This window comes from Helianthus annuus, chromosome 5, assembly GCF_002127325.2.
Source record: "Helianthus annuus cultivar XRQ/B chromosome 5, HanXRQr2.0-SUNRISE, whole genome shotgun sequence".
Taxonomy (NCBI): domain Eukaryota; kingdom Viridiplantae; phylum Streptophyta; class Magnoliopsida; order Asterales; family Asteraceae; genus Helianthus; species Helianthus annuus.
The window spans coordinates 4870399-4890550 of record NC_035437.2 but is presented as its reverse complement, the minus strand read 5'-3'; the positions used below and the strand labels follow the sequence as shown (position 1 = coordinate 4890550).

At 34.1% G+C, this 20152-nt stretch overlaps 1 protein-coding gene across 1 annotated transcript; it reads right to left on the bottom strand.

The window, feature by feature from the left end:
* Positions 1-11666: 11666 nt before the first annotated feature.
* LOC110939763 (vesicle-associated protein 4-2) lies at positions 11667-17635 on the bottom strand. The gene is made up of 7 exons (XM_022181329.2): positions 17171-17635; positions 15645-15715; positions 15435-15516; positions 13511-13629; positions 13300-13377; positions 13072-13191; positions 11667-12047 (listed from the first exon to the last, which is right to left on the bottom strand). The coding sequence occupies exons 1-7, from the start codon at positions 17400-17402 to the stop codon at positions 11988-11990; spliced, it is 762 nt and encodes a 253-aa protein (XP_022037021.1). The 5' UTR covers positions 17403-17635; the 3' UTR covers positions 11667-11987.
* Between the last annotated feature and the right edge of the window lie 2517 nt (positions 17636-20152).

Here is a 20152-nt window from a genome sequence, read left to right as displayed (position 1 = left end):
CTTGCACATAAATAGTTAATATGGTCATACTGGTATATTAATTAAATTTTAATACCAAGTGTAACCTTTTATATATATAATTCTTGAATTTTAATACCAAGTGTAACCTTTTAAATATATAATTTTTGAAAAGAAAATTGTTGGGGTTAATTTAGACCACTAATATTTTATTTACTGTAATTTTTCAGAAAATTGTTGGGGTAAATTTTACCATTTATTTAATTTTTCTAATTAATCTACTTATTAAATAAGTAACTAGCTCTCTCACATGTTACAATTCTATCAGCCCAATATTCTTTCTTTTCTTTCATTTATTTTTTTCACCACTTTGTATTCTATTTTTTATTTAAAACTTTTAAAAGTTAATTAAAAAACATTAGTAATGACACATAATACAATAAATTATTAGTATCAGATCTCTTTCAATATGTATATATACACACATAATACAACTAATGGCATTTGAATTATTTGTCAAGTAGGGATGTTCAGAAATCGTTTCAAATTTGAAAAATTCGAAATTCGATAAATTCGTTGAGATTATAAGAATTCGAATTCCATTCAATCTGAGTCAAGAAAATCGAATACGAAGTTACAATTTCAAATTCGTTTCGATCGAAATTTAAATAAAAATTATACATTTCTTATTTGTTATTACTTATTTTTATATATAATACATATATAACTTTTATTGGGCTATAGTATAAATTATTTTCTAAATTTATTCCAAGTATTAATATTACCTATTACCAAACCCACTACATGACCCATAACTAAAACCTAAGTAAACAAATCTATCAATAGATTTCTAACCCTAAATATATTAACTTGTAATATTGAGTGATTATTCCCGACTTATCGTTTGGAATTTTAGACTTATGGTACATTATTTGAATTTTTTAATGTGATATCGTGCTTTATGGCTGCTTTAAAATTTATGTTTCATTTTGATAGTTTTTTTACATGTTTTAAAAGAATTTGAATCAAATCGAATTTATTCGAATTCGATTGGAATTCGAATTTAAGGGAAAATAAAAATTATTCGAATAATTCAAAAATTCGATATTCGATTCGATAAACCCCCCTATTGTCAAGAACTTGGATTTTGGAAACTTAGAAAGGTATATATAAAGTAATTAAGCAAATGATGGATGGTATATCTGTCACACCCCGATCTCCACGTGTCACCGGTGGGCCCGGTGTGGGGTACAGTGACGTGGTTGGCATCGTCATAGACAAACAACACAATATAATAATGCACAGCGGAAGCAGAAATAGATTCATTTCAACTTTATTTAAAATGTAATAATAAACATCATAAGTAGTTGAAACGGATCCACAGGCGGATCAATAAAATAAGATAAATTGTTCAACAGTTTATTTGTCGTCCGAGCTTGCGAGACTATAGTGGACGCTCTTAGGAAAACAGCCAGCCTAGTTCGTTTAGTACCTGCACTTAACCTTTTGGGAAAAATACGTCAGTTTACACTGGTAAATACAAATCAACTGACTCATTTTGAAAATGATTGAAAATTGATTTAAATGCACAAGGCATAAATATTTTTATTAACTTGGGATAATTATGCAATATAAACTTGTGAACGAATTACATGCTACTCGTACATTTGGTGGCCCGGGATCTGCTGTCCGGGCTAAAGATTAAATGACACACCACATTAAAGAGTTATACACGTCGGGTGTACGCCTACACCCCGTGCTCTGGTCGTGGCCATCTCGTAAGATAATGCCAAGGATATCCGGGACACGGTCAATAACCCCCCAAACCCTTAAAGTAAAACAAAACTGTTTAAACGAGTCGAACAAACTATTCAAGACTGTACACCCCAAGGGCGCAGGATTTGTGCGCTCGATCAAGCGGTATTCTATATACCGTACCCCAAGCCCGTATAGGGAAAATAAGTCAAAATGTATTTACCTGAGCAAGTATGAATCACAATTGGTAAGTGTGGATAGCTTTTACTGGGCCTCCTAATCTGGAACAAAGGTTTATAATAACCTATTAGATTCCTAACGGGTCTTTTATTTAAGCCTAAGCTTTGACCGGTTAGTTTTAAGGACGATACGGTACAAGCGCACGATTAAGCGAAAGACCGGATAGAATGTGATTTAGACCCGACAAGTTTGAATACTTGTATAATATGGGTATACTAAATACATTCTGGATTTTGAGATAAAAATGATAACGTTTGACCCGTTTCGGTCAATTTACGCAAACTAGTTACGTAAACCGAACCGAACGCTAAAAGGGCGTTACGGGTAGCCAAAAGAGTCAAATGCAAGTTCCCTGAGATAATATGCTTTAATTATGATATAATATCAGTAAGTTATGTTCTATTATGCCCCGAATGATTTTAAACTCAATTTACACCTCCTAAGGGCATTTTGGTCATTTAAAAGATTATAAAAGAGTCAAATTGGAAATCTGAGTTACGGGTCTGATTTATACAGTAAATATACTTCATTTGATATATTATAACAGTAGAGTATGACCCGTATACAAAACTTATCATTTAAAATCAAACTATGCACCGTAGGGGTATTTTAGTAATTTCACAAGGGCTAAAACTGCCAAAACTGGAAATCTGAGTTCAAACATTTATACTTACTGTTATTATATGAAAATATACTAATTACATCAGTAGGTATGAGTCTTATATGTTTAAAATGAGTATAACGCCTACTATATGCTAAAAACGCTTAAAATGCGATTTAACGCCGTTTCCGGGTTTTCAAAGGAAAGCTGAGATTTTTATATTTCCAGAATGCTTAAAATAATTTATTTAACAAATAAAATCAGTAGAAAAAGATTTGGGGTCAAAAGAATGTGTAAAACTCATTTTATGGCTTAAATGGTCAAAACCGGCATTAACCGAATCGACTAAGCGATCTATGATACGATCAGCCAAAAATTAAATAAAAATCATCAAAAATCCCAAAATAATATATAACATCAGTGGGTAAAAAGTTTTATATCAAAACGTGGCCTGAAATAGGTTATACGCTAAATGCGCCGTTTATGTAACTTTAAGATATAGTTTTACGATATCGGCCATAACTCAAAATCTGGACCACTAACTGATCTCAAATTTTCGGTGCAAGTTTATATATTAGAAATAAAGATTTCTACTCTTTCACTTTTCCAAAAATCACGTTTTATATCAAAAAGGGCAAAATAGTCAACTTTAAGCATAAATCGGAAACATGCAAATGAATCGGCTAAGTATAGACTCGAGATATAAAAATTCCAGAAAGTTATACTAAAATAAAAATGGTCTAAAATACACTCCAATACAGATCTCAAACATGCATGCACGGATCCGAATCGATAGTCTACGAAAAAGTCGTTTTACAAGACTTTCGGTTCCGATTCGTTTTTATACTAAAGATTGTCGAGTTGAAAACACCTTCTTATATTCATTATAACTTATTTTTGATGATCAAACTGATTGCATGTCATCTACATTACCATTTAAGCTATTTTTCGCAAAAACGATTTCTGTTGACTTTTTAAGAACGTCTTTGACTCGACAATTAGCATGCAATAAGTGGGAATCAGAGAATACCCTTTTGAGGGTTTGTTTCCCACATAAATACCAACATATCAGTGGTTTCAATTTGAGAAATGACAGAGTCAAACTCGTTTAATCGAAAAGTCAAATTATAAGAACAACGGTTTGACTTTTAGCAATTAATCTATGCTAGAACGAATTACAGAATGATGTAAAGGATTACCAAGGTCCTAACGAAGCCTAGCAAGCACTTGGAGTCTGCCTTGATGATCAGAAAGCTCCTGGAGAAGTCTTGAGAGTTCTTGCAATTGCTAGTGTTCTTGATCACAATGCAAGTGCCAAAGAAATGAAAGCTTTTGATCAATTTATGGTGAATTCAGATGATAAAGGGAGGTCACAGTAGCTTAGGCATGCAAGCATTCTTATTGGAGCAAAAGAGAGGTGATCCCAGCTGTATTACACTTCAAATTCGGACCCAAAATACCCATTTTCGCGAAAACTGCATCTGATAGGGTCACGCGGCCCGCTTGGGTCTGTCCAGGCGGGTCGCCTGAGGTCTGCTGCTGTCAAACTTCTTTCAAACTTGGCAGCTTTGGTCCCTGTCCTTGCACGCGATGTTTCGGCTACTTATTTTGACTCGTAAACCCCCAAACTTGGTTTTTAAGAACCTTGGGACATTTACCAACATGGTAATGTCCTCGGATAACTTTGCGCTCAACCGAAAAGCCATGAAATTCGACGTTGACGCTTTTAACCCCTCAAGTACGGTTTTGGCCATAACTTTCTCATACGATAACGAAACTTCACGAAATTTTTACCACATATTCTAGTGAGTATATTTTAGCATTACAATGCTTTGGGTCTGCCAAAAGTTCACTCAGAGGTATAAATTCAACATGTTGACACTTTTAGCCCCTATAGTTTGTAATTCCTCACTTTTGTGTATTTTCCGCCTCGTATGATCCATGATCCATTCGTTTAAGGTTATAAACATTATGTAGGGTTATCATAGAGTCTATTTATCCATTGTTGACACTTTGGACCCTTACGTTCCATAGTTTTCACTGTTTGTCAACTTTAGTCCCTCTAAAGTATATTTTCACATACCGGAACCTTATGACACGTGTCAATACATTATTGGACGGAAATTTTTCGAGGTGTTACAATATCTTATTGTTGCTTGAACTTAGTATTGATCTGTTAATGACATATAGAAAAGACATAACGTGTTTGGGATGATGTATTATTAATTCTACTGATAATTTGAACAAATAAACACAAATCTAGCATAAAAGGAGAAACACCTTTGATGTGGAAAAAGTAGTTCAACTAAATAAACTAAAATTACCCTAAATTAAGACTCAAGTAATAAAAATCTAGACTCTCTAACCTGACTAAACTACTCACTGGCAAGTGAACCGGTCGACTCTAGCACAGAAAAGTAAGTCCGGATGTCGAACCCACAAGGACTCTAATGAATTACGTTAACGACTCTATTTAGACTAGACACTGACACGATTAAACAATTATTGTGTTTTAAGGGGGGTTTTTACTAAAATCCTAAAATTGCAATTAAAATGAAATTAAACTAAGACACGAACGAAGACTAGGGTTTAATTCAGATGAGATTAACAACTACCTAGACTTGAATCCAGTTTAACTATGAATGGACTTCTAACGGTATTATTGTTGTATGGAGCCGGGATCGTAAAATACTAAACCTTAAGGTATTTCAATGCTAAGACTTCCCGACCCTTCTCAGGAAGAAACCTAGGAAACCCTACAAGGCTGTTGTGTATACCGACTGTTAGACTTCCTCTCAGTCCTCTAACGACTCTAAAAGTGCCCGAATACGACTATCTACCTCTCAGCGCGACAATCTAAGACAATTCTAGGTTCTGACTTGGTTTACTAGACACAAATGCAATTAGGGAACTAAAGTCGACTTCTCTCAAAATCTATTTTAGCTATATACTGCACCGAGACCTAATAACGAACTCGAGCCTCTCAGCGACAAGTTAAGGAGAATATTTAATTCTAATTGTATTTTAATTACTGTTTCTAAGGCTATCGGCCGATTTACCCAAAGATCACCCGAACCCGCAAGGATGCAAATAATCAACACAGATCTATTATGTGAAAGACATCCACCAAAATCTATGTGAAACAGTAAACAATCCACAATCAAAAGTAAATACGCACACGCACCAAATCAGAAAATCTAGAACACTTTACTTTCATAAATCAATCCATAATCAATCAATAAAAACCGTTAAAAGATCCAAACTTTAATTAAACTATCATCTTGTCTAGGTAGTATCTAGGGTTTAGCCAAGAAACATGATGTCTAAAATAAACAAAGCAAGTTCAAAACAAGAATTCATCGGAAAGTATTGAAAACACGAAATTAAAGAACACCGGGAGATAAAACCCGAACAATCTTCACTTTCACGCTCCAAGCTTCAACCGAATGATTCCCGCAAGCTAAGGCACTCCAAAATACTCAAAATCTCCTTCAAAATTCGCCCTAGGGTTTCTTGATTCGAAATTGGAGTTATCTGTTCAGTTTCTTGGAAATCTCCTCAAAACCCTAGCTAGGCAACAACTTTTCCCGGAAATCCAGACCCTCGCGTGACGCCAAGGGGGTGTCGCGTCACGCTGCGCCTCCCTTCTTGATTTTTATTATTTTTTTATTCCATTCCGACTTCCAGCTTCTCCGACGCGCGTACGAATCCCGGTTTTCTTCCAAACTGCTCGGTTTTACTCGTTTTTCATCACTTTAAGCTACGGACCTGAAATCAAAGCTTAACGTCAGCAGTATCGAAATTCTAACCTAAACTAGACTCTAAACGACTGAAAACTGACCAAAATATACACTATAAACATATGTACTTTGCAGTACATCAACCTTCTTACATACTTAGTGTGAAAAACAAAATAACTTGAACTCATTACTCATATTTCAATTAAACCCATTTACCCAACTAAACATATTAGCCTAGATGTTTTAAACTACACTTTTCAACCCAACTAAATAAAAGTAGCCGATTAACGATTGAAGGTTTGAAGTGGGATGAAGGGGTATGGCTGATGACCTGACGTTTGAAAAAAAGACTACAATTGTACGATTAAAAGATTGAAGTTGGGCGAACTCTAAACTTAGCGATTAGCGAAGTAGGGATGACTTCGAAAATCAAGGGGTGCGATTATATTTTAGGGGCCCATTATTTCTATTTTCCTAGGATCCTGATTTCTCAGGGACGACCCCGTTAATCAGATGATTATATCTTTAAGCATGTTGGCTAGCCTTGCTAGTTGACATGTTATAGTGATCCAGTGATATAATTTTTTCCCTCAAGAAAATGATGTACGTTTAAATCCTTGCAAGTATAAAAATTTGGTGGTATTTAAATGTAAAAAAAGCTTGCTAAAAATTGAAAGACAGAGAGGAAGCATAAAATTAATCATAGACAAATTTTAAAAGGAAACTAATATAAATATGAATAATCAAATCATCACATGGGTGTAGGGAATTTTAAAATTGATAATTTTTCTGTTAACTAACAAAGTGTAACATAAAATTAAAGATATAAACACACGTAATTTAAGGCAATATGCGATCTATGCATTTTACACTAAAAAGAATACGGAAATGCTAAAATTGTGGGGGGGGGGGGGGTGTGGTAAAGCTCGGCTGACGAAATTGAAGCCTTAATTGATGGAATTATGGACCGATAGTTGGGCCAAACCGACTATAGTTATTTGTCACATGATCCGGCGCATTGAGACCTTCTTACGCGGTGCTTCTAGGCCTTGTAACTTCACTCGTTACTGATCAACTTGTGTTTTTTGTAAGTATAGACGTTTTTTCCATGTTTTCATATGTCCAACTATTTAAATAAGAGTCTACTAACTTTTGAATAAATCATATGATTTTGAAATGATTAAAGAATTGTAGCGAAGATATATATGATATACATTCTTGTACATGAGTATATACCCCTTAATTTCAAGAATAAAATAAAGCAACTTATTTATTAAAGACCAGAAAAAACAATATTACAAAGCCAAGCCAATATTGTTATCTACTCGAACATCACATAAACATACATTTAAGTTGCTGAAAGTACAATTTATTGTTTGGATCATTTATGAGTCATAACTTTGAAGATTTTATTCAGATTCCTTTAATGCAAATCCATTCACCAACAAACAACTTGTCACAATTCAAATTTGGGTTGATGAAGTTGAAGAGTGTAGAGCTCAGCCCGAACTTTTTAGTGATGTCAAAACAAGTATCACCACTTTTCACACCAATAACAGACGCACAGATAGGGGTCGTTATTGGAAGATCTGAAAAAAGATCATAATATTAAGTGAGATAAATGACTCTACTCATCATTTTAGGCATAGGTTAAACCAACATTTTGAATTTGAAGTGAAAAAAAACCATAAATTAATGAAGGATTATGGACTTTAAGATTGATTATATACATGTATGATTTACCTAGAGCGGTTGTTGTGATGATACCCACAAGAACAACGACAAAAAGCATGTAGACGAATGCTTTATTATTGATCTTAGTCATTATAGTGTGGATCTTGTACGTTATCTGTATAATGTTTGAAAATCGAGATGCATTTGATGTGCTAATTATAACTCTCTTTTATAGAAGCCATAGCCTATAATGACGCCAAGCACATAATTAAACCAAAACAACATTGTTAAACATCGATTATGATAATCGATATAGCCAATGATATAAAAAACAAACATCAATACTACTATAATTAATTACCAAACAAACATGCAAAGACAATTGTTCAATACATGCATAATAAGAGTAACATATTTGCAATTTGAAAATATATATTATTCTATTCGATTGATAATGAGATGACATAACCGCTTAATCATTTAAATGGCCATGTTGAACAAGACAGTTACAAGAATAACATTGGAACTTTTTTCTTTAGAAATGGCCATTGTTTAAAATAAAATATTATATTGTTTTAAGTTTTTCTTGTGTTTATGTTTTTCACATTATTATTATTATTTCCCTATTGTGGTTTTATTTTCCACACCCTATGTAAACTGTTATGTAGGTGCCATATATTTTCACACAGTTTTCACGTATAAGAAATGTGGTTCAACTTTCACATCCAAGCTTTACACAAATTTAAAAAAAAAAAAAAAAAATTGGGCCATCCTTACAAACCCCATCACACATGTGTTATGCGTAGGTTATACAAATAAACTACTTCGTCATTTAAAAAAAAAATAGAAGAAATAGGTATTAACAATATATTTATGCCATTTTCTTTTGTTTGTAGAAAAGTGAATGGTTCATTTCTTGCAAGATATGTTAATTATAAGACATGTTAATTATATTATGGCGTGATAAACCAATATAAACCCGATTAGTATTCAAGTTTTATCTTACACTAGTTTTACGCCCTGCCCGTGTTGCAGGTCGCTAGGCCAAATAGAAAAAAAAAACATTCGACCCAGATAGATTTGTCATTTCATGTTAAGACCGTGGGGTTAATGACAAACTAATGAGACACAATGCATAACGATGTTTCTCTTGTTTATATCATCAATTTATCGAGACAAAGCTCAAACAAGGATAAACCCTCTATGTTTTGGTTCTTATGTTGGTTCCATGTAGGTTATGATCCTATAAATAGGTTAACATTTATCAAAGTGTAATCATCTCTAGCTTCAAACTTCCACAAACAACATAATCATCAAAACAATGGCTAAGGTCGACAATAAAACAATCATTTGCATGTTTTTAATGTTTGTTTTCGCGGGTATCATGATAACAACCGAAGGCAGAATTATTCCTCGTGGTAAGTCCTACATTTAAAAGCTCCCTTTACAAGAAAATGGTCGTTAGTTTTCTTTTCGTTTTTAACAGCTAATTCATACACCTACTAAACCAACTTCTAAACCTTTTGTCACAAATAATGATGTAGTGTACATACTATTTTGAAAAAGTTGTTGAAATGAATCTTTTACATTAATTGACAATATGACGATTTTCAGGTTTATTAGGAAGAGATCCTGCTTGTACGTCGGTTGTCGGCGTGCAAAGTGGAGATTCGTGCTTTAGCATCGCTCAGAAGTTCAAGTTGAGCTCTGGATTCTTCGATTACATCAACCCGAATTTGAACTGCCACAAGCTATTTGTGGGCGAATGGATTTGTGTTGATGGAATATAATCGAAGATTTGAAGTCACTCGACCTATGAACGATATGATCCGACCAATAAGTGTTTCTTTCTGATAAAGATGGAAATACATGCTAAATTGTGGATGTATTCAAAACCTCATGTTTATAGAAATAACGGTCTGTACGATGTGTTATTCGGTTATTAATAAAGTAAGTTGCTTTTGACTCTTATAAAAGGTATAACAAAGATATTCAAATTGGTATCATAATCTATGTATCTATGTGATACAATTAAGAAGCATTCAAAATGGATTTGTCGATTTATGTTTAGGAAATGGGGGTGAAGACAAGCTAATGAGACGTGATAAAGTATTAATACTCTTGTTTTAATAAATTAACCAAAGACAAAGTTCAAACAAGAATAAAATCTAGCATCCTTGGTGTGCTTAAAAAAGTAAACGCTATTAAAGTGCTTAAGCAAAGAGGTCAAACAAAGTCAAACTCGTTTTTACCTTGTATTTCATATTTATATATTATGAATTTATAACATTGTAGTGCATTATGTGGTTGTACTGCTTTCAGTGTTGTTATTTTGTGCATATATATGTAGCACCACTTGTATTAGTTGTTGTAAATTGAGTAGGGTTTGCCGTTGATTGTGCATATATACTTAGTACCACTTGTATTAGTTGTTGTAAATTGAGTAGGGATTGCCAGTTGTTGACTATAAGTTCTCAGTTGTTCTAAAACGTCTCTCTGATGATGATTTTAGTTATAAACTTGATTAGAAATTACCAAGTGTCCTAATACGTGTCTCCTTGATGACGATTTAGGGTTACCCCCCCCCCCCCCCCCCAACATGCAATTTACTTTTCTCTTAGAATAGAATCAAGGCCGTAATTTCTTTAGTTTATTTTAATTTGTATTTATAAAAGATATGATATCGTATTTTCTTTTTTCACAAATAAAAAAGGATCTCTCTCGGTAAATCATCGTCAAAGACTCAAAGCTCCTAATTATAAAATCAATACTAATATTGAACTATTTTTGAAAATATATTTATATGAAATTAAACTTGCATATCTATTTATAGCTAGTTTTTTGGACCTGCATGTTGCGACGATACCGTTAAACCGAACAAAAACTAAATGCAAAAAATGTTGAACCATGTACGCGCGTTGCAAGTCACCAAATTTAGATCAAAACGTAAAACATTATCGTAGAAAAGAGTAGATAAGTCGTAACGTAAACAAAACCCACGTAAAAAAGAAAATAATCTTTTTTCATGACACGGAATTCTAAGGGTGTTAACTTTCAACATGACACGAAATTTATGAGTTTGAGAGCAACCTACTCATATTCGGCTCCAATTCAGGTCGAACTCACCGATAAGCTTTGCTGAAGATCTCCAGTAACCCTGATTAGTTCCCATGTTATCCCACTTATATTGATAAAAATTTGTGTATTTTATATTACAACTCAAAATGATTTGATATTTTATTTTAAAACACAAGTAAAAAAGAAATGTACAAGAAGAACAAAATGTTTTACAGACATTTATGTTTTTCTTTATAAAATTAAAACTTTAGAACAGTAACATAAAAAAGTCAGGTCAAACTAAGCGTGTTTGTGTCGACTCACAATTACACGCGTCATGTTCAGGTTTATATGTCTTGTTTGACCCGTTTGACACCATAGTTTCAAGCAGGGTCCAGGAGACTGGTCCTAAATAACTCATATTTTCCCTTTGATCCGTCTTGTTTGACCCGTTTGAAACCATAGTTTCAAGAAATGAGGCATGTATATAAAGGGAGAAACTTTAAACTCGATAAACAGAGATTAACGGTTTTCACAAAACCCAAAAGCCGTTGGATCGTGGTTTTGGTTTTGAACGGTTTCTAGCAACTAGCAGCTACATGGCTGGAATCAGCAAATATTTCCTCACCCAAAAGGCGTACTTGAGAATTCGTTTCATACGGCTCCATGAACCATATGCTAAGATAACTCTTATAACATACAAAACATACAGATTGCCAATCACACAAGAGAATTATGGTTCTTCTACCTGTTGATGGAACCGTCGGGTGCAAGTCCAAACAGTACTTTACGTTGTTTTGACTTGTACCTCCTACATGTAACCACCAACCGGCGTAGTTATATACGTGTAGTAATCTACCTCTCATCTTACAGATTCAACAATGGAAAGCTTTTTACAATGAGAAACAACATAAACAGAATCCACATCATTGTACATTTTAGAAAAAAGAAATATTTCATTATTATACCGAGTCGTCTCCTTCAACTTGTTGTCGAGCCAGGTATCTCTCCCGTCGCTCTTTCTGCAAGGAATATCATATACGAATGAGTACTTTCATAACAAAAAAAAAATGTTTACAGGCCAACCTAGGGCGGTAAATGAACCAAACGTTCAACGAACCGTTCGTGAACTGTTCGGCGGAAAGTTCATTTGTGTTTGTTCGTTTATAAAACAAACGAACACGAACACGAACAAGAAATTTCGTTCATTTAGTTAAATGAACAAACATGAACAGAGGTTGCGTTCGTTCATTTATGTTCGTGAACGTTCAGTAAATGTTTGTTCATGTTTGATTGTGTTCCATAGTTCATTAGTGTTTTTAATTTTTATATTTTATTTAAATACTTCAAAATTCCGACAGATAAAATATTCGATGTATTTTATATTTTGTTCTTGAACGCTTGTCTGTGTTCGTTTGTTTCCATTTGTGTTCATCAATGTTCGTTTTCGTTCGTTGCCTAAAATTAACAAACGAACACGTTCATGCATTTCCTTAACAGCATTTCCTTAACAAACGAACACGAACATAAAATCTCGTTCGTTAAGTGTTCATGAACAGTTCGTGAACACATATATTTCTTAACAAACGAACACGAACAAGGTCTTGTTCGTGTTCGTTCGGTTTGTTCAACTAACCCATTACCCAGCCTAGAGGTGTACAAAAAAACCGGTTTTAGAACCGAAACCGGAAAAAAAACCGAAACCGGGTTTTTTTTTAACCGGTTTTTTTATAACCGGGCCGGTTTTATAACCGAACCGCCGGTTGGTGACCGGTTACTATTATTTATCCCAAAAACCGGTTACTAACCGAAACCGGTTTTAAGAAAACCGGTAAAAAACCGGTTAAAAACCGGTCCCAACCGGTTACATCAGTTAGTGTTTTGGACTTGAAAAACCGGTTAGTAACCGAAACCGGTTATTAAAAAAACCGGTTTTTGTTTTGAACGAAAAAAACCGGTCCGGTTAATAACCGTAACCGGTTTTCAAAAAAAACCGATTTGTACACCTCTAACCCAGCCCGCCGACCTGTCTGTACAGTGACTCACCCATTCATCTATGACAAGTCCATCACCAACAATCTTTGGCCCGGTGTCTTCCGGAGGTTTCTTGCGGGTTTCAACGGCGGCCTCAGCCTCGGCTATCTGGCGCTTCAATTTCTCCAGTGCCTTGTATAATGTCAGCAATTAAGATGGTGCAGTAAAACAATCTCAAGCAAGTGGATATCCAAAATAAGGTTTAAAACTTGTATCGCGTATGCATATTAGAAAACTTACCGGGCTTGGACGTGCCACGTCTAGGAAAACAACTTGCAGTATCTGCTCAACAGTTACTAGATCTTTTTGCTCATCAAACTGAGTGAAAACACAAGTTTAATTAGCATCCATAAAAGGTGGATCCTTTGCTGGTGTATACAAATATTTGCATATGTATGTATATGTTTGTATGTAAGAATATATCTCAAAAGGGTGTGTGTGTGCGACTTACTAGCTCGGGTACATAGTCCATCATTCCTTTCACTTTCAGACTCATGATTTTAAATTTAACTTTTCTCTTTCGGTCTATCGGTTTTTCATTGTTTTCCGGAGGTTCCACAAACTTGAAAACTATCATTGATAAAACCAGAAGTGAACTAGTAAGTAATAATATATATATATATATATATATATATATATATATATATATATATATAGGGTAGGGATATGGTAAAAAGTGTCCAAAGTGTAAGAAGTGTAAGAAGTGTTTTAAGCCATTGGATCTTTGATCTAATGGTTGAGATCAATAGGGTATTAAAGTGTAAATTGTGTTTTAATTAGAAGGGGCTTTTGTAAAATTGAAGGGCAATAGTGACTTTTCCAACATTTCAAATATGGTAACCGTTTCAAAACCACCCATCAAACTCCTAAAGATCAGCGAATTATATGTAACCGCCATCAATCTCCAAAAAAAAATCAGCGAATTTCTTCATACTTTAAAACATTCCCAGATTTTTAAAACGTAATCGCAGATTCAAGTCATGGTGTTTTATCTGGAGACATTGTTGATGGCGTGGTGTTTTATCTGGAGACATTGTTCATGGCGTAGTGTTTTATAAATACAAAACATTCCCAGATTCAAGTCATGGTGTTTTATCAGGAGACCTTGTTCATAGTGTGGTGTTTTAAACATCTATGATTCAAGTCATGGTGTTTTATCAGGAGACATTATTCATGGCGTGGTGTTTTATCTGGAGACATTGTTCATAGCGTGGTGTTTTATCTGGAGACATTGTTCATGGTGTGGTGTTTTATCTGGAGACATTATTCATGCCGTGGTGTTTTATCTGGAGACATTGTTCATGGCGTGGTGTTTTGTCTCCAGATGTTTAAAACACTATGCCATGAACAATGTCACCAGATAAAACACCACGCCATGATTCAAGTCATGGTGTTTTATCTGGAATCCCCAGCAACCTTCTATGAATATAACACCATACAACTTAATAGAACACCAGAATAAAACACTATGATACACATTAACCTGCATCGCTGGACTCCCTAAATATATTTTGTTCAAATCGGAGAAGATGATCTGAATCGGAGTTCGAAGAAGACGATGACGGAAGGTTAACAAGATGACGTGAACTGTGATCAATCCCTAAACATTCTCATAGTCAGTTTTTTTTCAGTTATATTGTAAATCAATTAAATGACAAAAAAATACAATTACTAATCTACCCTTTTGAATTAATTAAGAGGAGGGACACTTGTCATTCCAAGATTATTTCTTACACTTCTTACAAAAGACCCACTTTTTACAGGATCCTCTACCTATATATATATATATATATATATAGGGTTGGGCTATATAGAAAACCCTAAAAATTTAAGAAAACTCTGGAAACTCAAAACTCCCCCCATTTTTACCCAACCTCCCGACATTTTTTTTTTTGAAAAAAATAACACATGTAATATACATGTTCTTAAGAGTTTTGGGTCAAAAAAAACAAAAAAGCGCCGAAGGGATGTTTTTAAAAAAAATAAACAAATTTCAGCAATGTCCGGGTGACTAACATGTGTTGGGCAACAAAGGCTGAAACTTGCTGAAATTTGTTTTTTTTTTTTTAAAAGATTCCTTCGGCGCTTTTTTGTTTTTTTTGGCCCAAAACTCTTAAAAACATGTATATTACATGTGTTATTTTTTTCAAAAAAAAAAAAAAAGTCGGGAGCTTTGAGCTTCCCGGGTTTTCTCAAAATGGAGGGTTTTCTACCTAGCTTTAGCCTCTCTCTCTCTCTCTCTATATATATATATATATATATATATATATATATATATATATATATATATATATATATAGAGAGAGAGAGAGAGAGAAATAGAGGCTGCATTCATAAGAACAAATTAGCAAGTAATATACGCCAAATATTGTTACCAGTTGCAATAATACTCTCGCCAGGAGTCAGAATAGCACCCGGAGGACGCATGAAACAGCTTTTAGGTGCAGTTGTTTGAAACTAACGCAACACAGCACACAACATAGGTCAGAACTAATGATTTACGATATCCTAAACTTAAGTTGTTTAATAGAGAAGATCTCTATAACAAGTAAAGTACAATGGTTTAAACAAGCTTATACTCATACCTTAAAAGCCACATGAGACTTGCTAGTGTTCTTTATCTTAATAGCGCTTTGGACTTGCTTACCAGGTTCATCTACAAAGTTCAAGAAGACAATATGAATGATTTATCGTCAACCACATAGGGATATCCCTGATGTGTGTAATTGTATTTGGATAAAGAGTTAATTACTGTTTTCGTCCATGTGGTTTGTCAAAAATCACTATTTTAGTCCATTAGTTTAAAAATTGCGATTTCAGTCCCTGTGGTTTCACTTTCGTAACCATTTCAGTCCCTGTGGTTTCACTTTCGTAACCATTTCAATCCACTTATTCTGTAAGTACAGGGACTGAAATGGTTACGAGATGGACTGAAATGGTTACGAAACTGAAACCATAGGGACTGAAATCGCAATTTTTAAACTATTGGACTGAAATAGTGATTTTTGACAAACCACAAGGACGAAAACAGTAATTAACTCTTTGGATAAATAAAAACCATTCTTAATATACCTGAAGTAAATATAAATGTTGAAGAACAGAATCAACTATAATTATTAAAGGTAAGTATATATAAGATGAAATAAAACAAACTCAAATCATCTCGAGCCTATGTTTTAAACTCAAAGATCTTTCCCGCCTTTACTCGATTTAGTTCTAATTGTAGAACACGTGAATTAACTATCAAGGATATGATCGATTCACTTGTTATCTTAGCTCTCTTAAACAACTACGATCATACGATGTAACGCTAACAACATAGAACTCGTGTACCATTGCCTCATGTCCTCATTCTTATCTAAATTCAAATATACCGTAAAAACATTCCACACACCATTACTTCAAATACCTAAACTCATTTACACTCTAATTCATTTAACACCCTACAATCTAATTCTAAAAACAACAATAAATAAATAAATAAAACTTAAATAATTGTCTAGTAACAAAAGGCCAAAAGCTTTGGAACTCTTGTATCAAAATAAAACTAAAACCTAATCAAAATTAACTGAAATACAAATATATCGTGTATCACCTCTTTTTCACTTAATTCAAATAACAACAAAAAAAAAAAAAACAATTATTAAACAACTCGAGTAAAGATCCCGTACAAAGTATCTTATCGTTTTGTACCTTATCGTACAGTACAAAACGTACGAAAGACATTAAAAAGTTAAAAAAAAAAGCGGTGACATTTTCATAATTTCCCAACAAAGATCAAAATTTCCCTGCAAGCTCAAAATTACCCTACAAGATCATTTGTAGAGTAATTATAATACTCTACAAAATTACGATACTCAACAAAATTACTCTACTAGATCAAAATTACGATCATTTGTAGAGTACTTTTACAATTACTCTAAGAGTAAAATAATTACGAAAATGCCACTGGTTAAGGAAAACCTTAGGTTCGTAGGTTTTGTTCAGTATTTGTATTTGTATCTTTTGTTTAAACAACTAAACCTAATAATACAAAAAAAAGAAGAAGCTGAAAATCATCTGGATCTCATGAAACAAGAAATGATATATGCAAATAAAAACGAATTCATACACGGAAAGTAGAGTTTAGACCGCGGATCAAGGCGTAAACGACGTCGCATCGGAATCAGAGATCTAATCAGCGACGAAACTCCATAACTTGCGCTTTTATTATTATTCTGAGCGTTGGATCCTTCAACAGTAGTAGTATTACTGTAACTAGTTTTGTTTCGAAACGGTGACTTGAATAATCCCCAAACTTTCCGGCCGCCGTCAACCGGAGGTTTATCGTCGCCGATTGGCATCACCAGTTATTCACTCTCTCTCTAGGTTTCTCTCTCTACGATTGAAATTTTGAGAATTGAGTCTGCTGCTGCTGCTGCTGCAAATGTAACGAACAGGTCGCGTTGATGACTTTTTGGTCACAGGCGCATTCAATACGCTAGCTAGCCAGTTGTTGTTTTAGTTGAAGAAGAATTTTTTATGATTAAAAAAGGGGATAAGTATTGTCGGATGGTGTTTTTGGTTGTATTTTTTAGCATTAAAACTTGAATTTTTGGATTAAAGTAACATATAGGGAATAATGGAAATGCTTTGTAGCGATGTGGCAGTGGCATGGCATCCAGATGATTTTTTTTTTTTTTTTTTTTTTTTTTATAATTCTCGTGTTGTAACTTTTTCTTGAACGGTCAACGAATCCTTCAAATGGGCTACTGGCGAAATTCACCACGTCGGGATACACTCGCCTCCGAATCGGGGAAAACCCTCACCTAGGGCCGAAGCCCGTGAACACTCGCCCGAAGGCACGACAATGCGGTGAGGTAAAACCCGCTCAGTTCAATGATCGAACTAGCGATCTCCACACCTATTAGCCAATACTTTTTATAATATTATGTAACTAATATTATGTTTGTTTGAGATAAAACTCATTGAGAAACGTCGAATTTAACGATAATGCATTTATGGGTTAAGTTATTCTAAAAAGACTCCTAATTATAAAAAGTGTAAGAAATATTTATAGAATGACAAGTGTCCAATAAGCTAAAACCTAAACCCACTACATCACCCGGCGGAGCTTAATCAAAAGTTTCGAGGGGACGTAAAGTGATGGGACCCAAAAATATTTTTCCTATCGTTAAGTTCTGGGTCAGGTCGGGTTGGCTATTCGATTCAAGTTGGGTCAAATAATAATAGTTCCAAATAAAACAAAGTGTATATTTACCAAACTACCCATCATTTATATACAAAGTTTATAAATATTTAGGATATACGATTTAGGAAAATAACCCGGGGACAATCCTATATAATTTAAAATTTTTCAGACGAAAAATCGGAACTTATACACTTCTAACCGAAATATTGAGGTGGGCGGGTGCACCCCCGGACACCCACAATACTTCGCCACTGCACCACCCAAAACTTAAACACTCACTCCCACCCACCCACCCAAAAACCTAAATGGTTGTATCGCTCTTAATAATCAACTGATGATCATCAGTTGATTATATCTTGTATTGTTCATATTTTTGATCTTACAGTTTGTAAGATCTTGGAAGGTTTGGATGTTTTAGGGTTGGATAAGTAATAAAAATTTTACATCACGTTTTTGCCGCTATTTCTGGTGTTGTTATTGCTTTGTCTTGATTCTCTGTTGTTCATACCAGTTTTACAGAATCGCCAAGTGATATACTTTTTGACGAAAAGTTATGTTATTTCAACTTATCGTTATATTGGTTCCTCAACTATAAAACAAGAGCACCGGCTTACCCTACATACAATATTGAATAAACTACGGTATACATTGCTTTTAATGGGAAAAGATCAAATAGGAAGTTAATTTTCGCTAGGAAGGATAGAAAGCCATAGAATTATGACATGTGGCAACATTTAAAATAAAGAAAAAGTGTATTTTAGTCAATCTAACTCCTTCTTCTTCCTTTTTCAAAACCTAGTAACTTCAAAACCCACCATTTTCAAAACCCACCATCTTCAACCATTTCTTCACTTTCTATCTCAATAATCACTACATTATAGTGCGATTTTCATCACCAATCAATGATTCAAAACCCAATCAACGTGTTCTTCAGCTTTTTTCGAAGAAAACCCAGTTTCATTTCATTCAAAATCTCGTTTTTTTCCGGTGATTTTGAAGATAATCACTCGGTTTGTTCGATTCAATCGCTGATAAGTGTTTCTATCATTCAAATTTCGTCAATTGATGAAGAAACCGGCTTCGATCCATGTAAGAAATTCTTTAATTTCATTTTCACGATCTGAGTTTTTATTTAGTCGTTGCATTTTACGATCTTGGCGTGGGTCCGGGGGCGGCAGCCCCTGGTAGCAGGGTCCTAGGGGCGGCAGCCCCTGGCGGGGTCCAAGGGGCAGAGCCCCTGGCTGGGGTTGAGCTCGAATTTTTTTTTTTTCGATTAAATTGCTGTACTAAAAACGCATCAGAAAAATTAATTTTCCAGAAATTGGCTCATTTCGAATACAGTAATTCGTAGACAATTCAGACAGTTCACAGACAATTCACAAACAGTTTTATGTGTCCATTGCGTTTTAGAAATAAGAGAGTTTTATGTGTTTTCTGGCTATTGCGTTTTAGAAAAAACACAATTTTAAGTATCTTTAGTCATTGCGTTTTAGGTAAAACACATTTTTGAAGTGTTTTTAGTCATTGCGTTTTAGGTAAAACAGATTTTTAGGTGTTTTCAGTCAATTGCGTTTTACAGAGAACACTTTCTTTTGTTTTTTTAGGTCATTGCGTTTTAGAAAATAGACATTTTTAAGTGTTTTCTGGTATTGCGTTTTACAAATAAAACATTTCTTTGTGTTTTCTGGCCATTGCGTTTTAAGTAAAACACCTTTTTATGTGTTTTTTGTGCATTGCGTTTTAGGTAAAACACCATTTTATGTGTTTTCTGGCCATTGCGTTTTACAAATAAGACATTTCTTTGTGTTTTCTGACAATTGCGTTTTACAAATAAGTCATTTCTTTGTGTTTTTGGTGTATTGCGTTTTAGAAAAATGTCATTTTTTAGGTTTTTTTTTTCAT

What these genes read in the sequence shown, in the direction of transcription:
- LOC110939763 (XM_022181329.2), bottom strand. Translation starts at nt 17,402, where the DNA reads ATGCCAATCGGCGACGATAAACCTCCGGTTGACGGCGGCCGGAAAGTT. An exon ending in TGGACTATGTACCCGAGCTA is followed by an intron (nt 13,378 to 13,510) that starts GTAAGTCGCACA and finishes GTTTTCACTCAG; the next exon opens with TTTGATGAGCAAAAAGATCT. An exon ending in ACGTGGCACGTCCAAGCCCG is followed by an intron (nt 13,192 to 13,299) that starts GTAAGTTTTCTA and finishes ACATTATACAAG; the next exon opens with GCACTGGAGAAATTGAAGCG.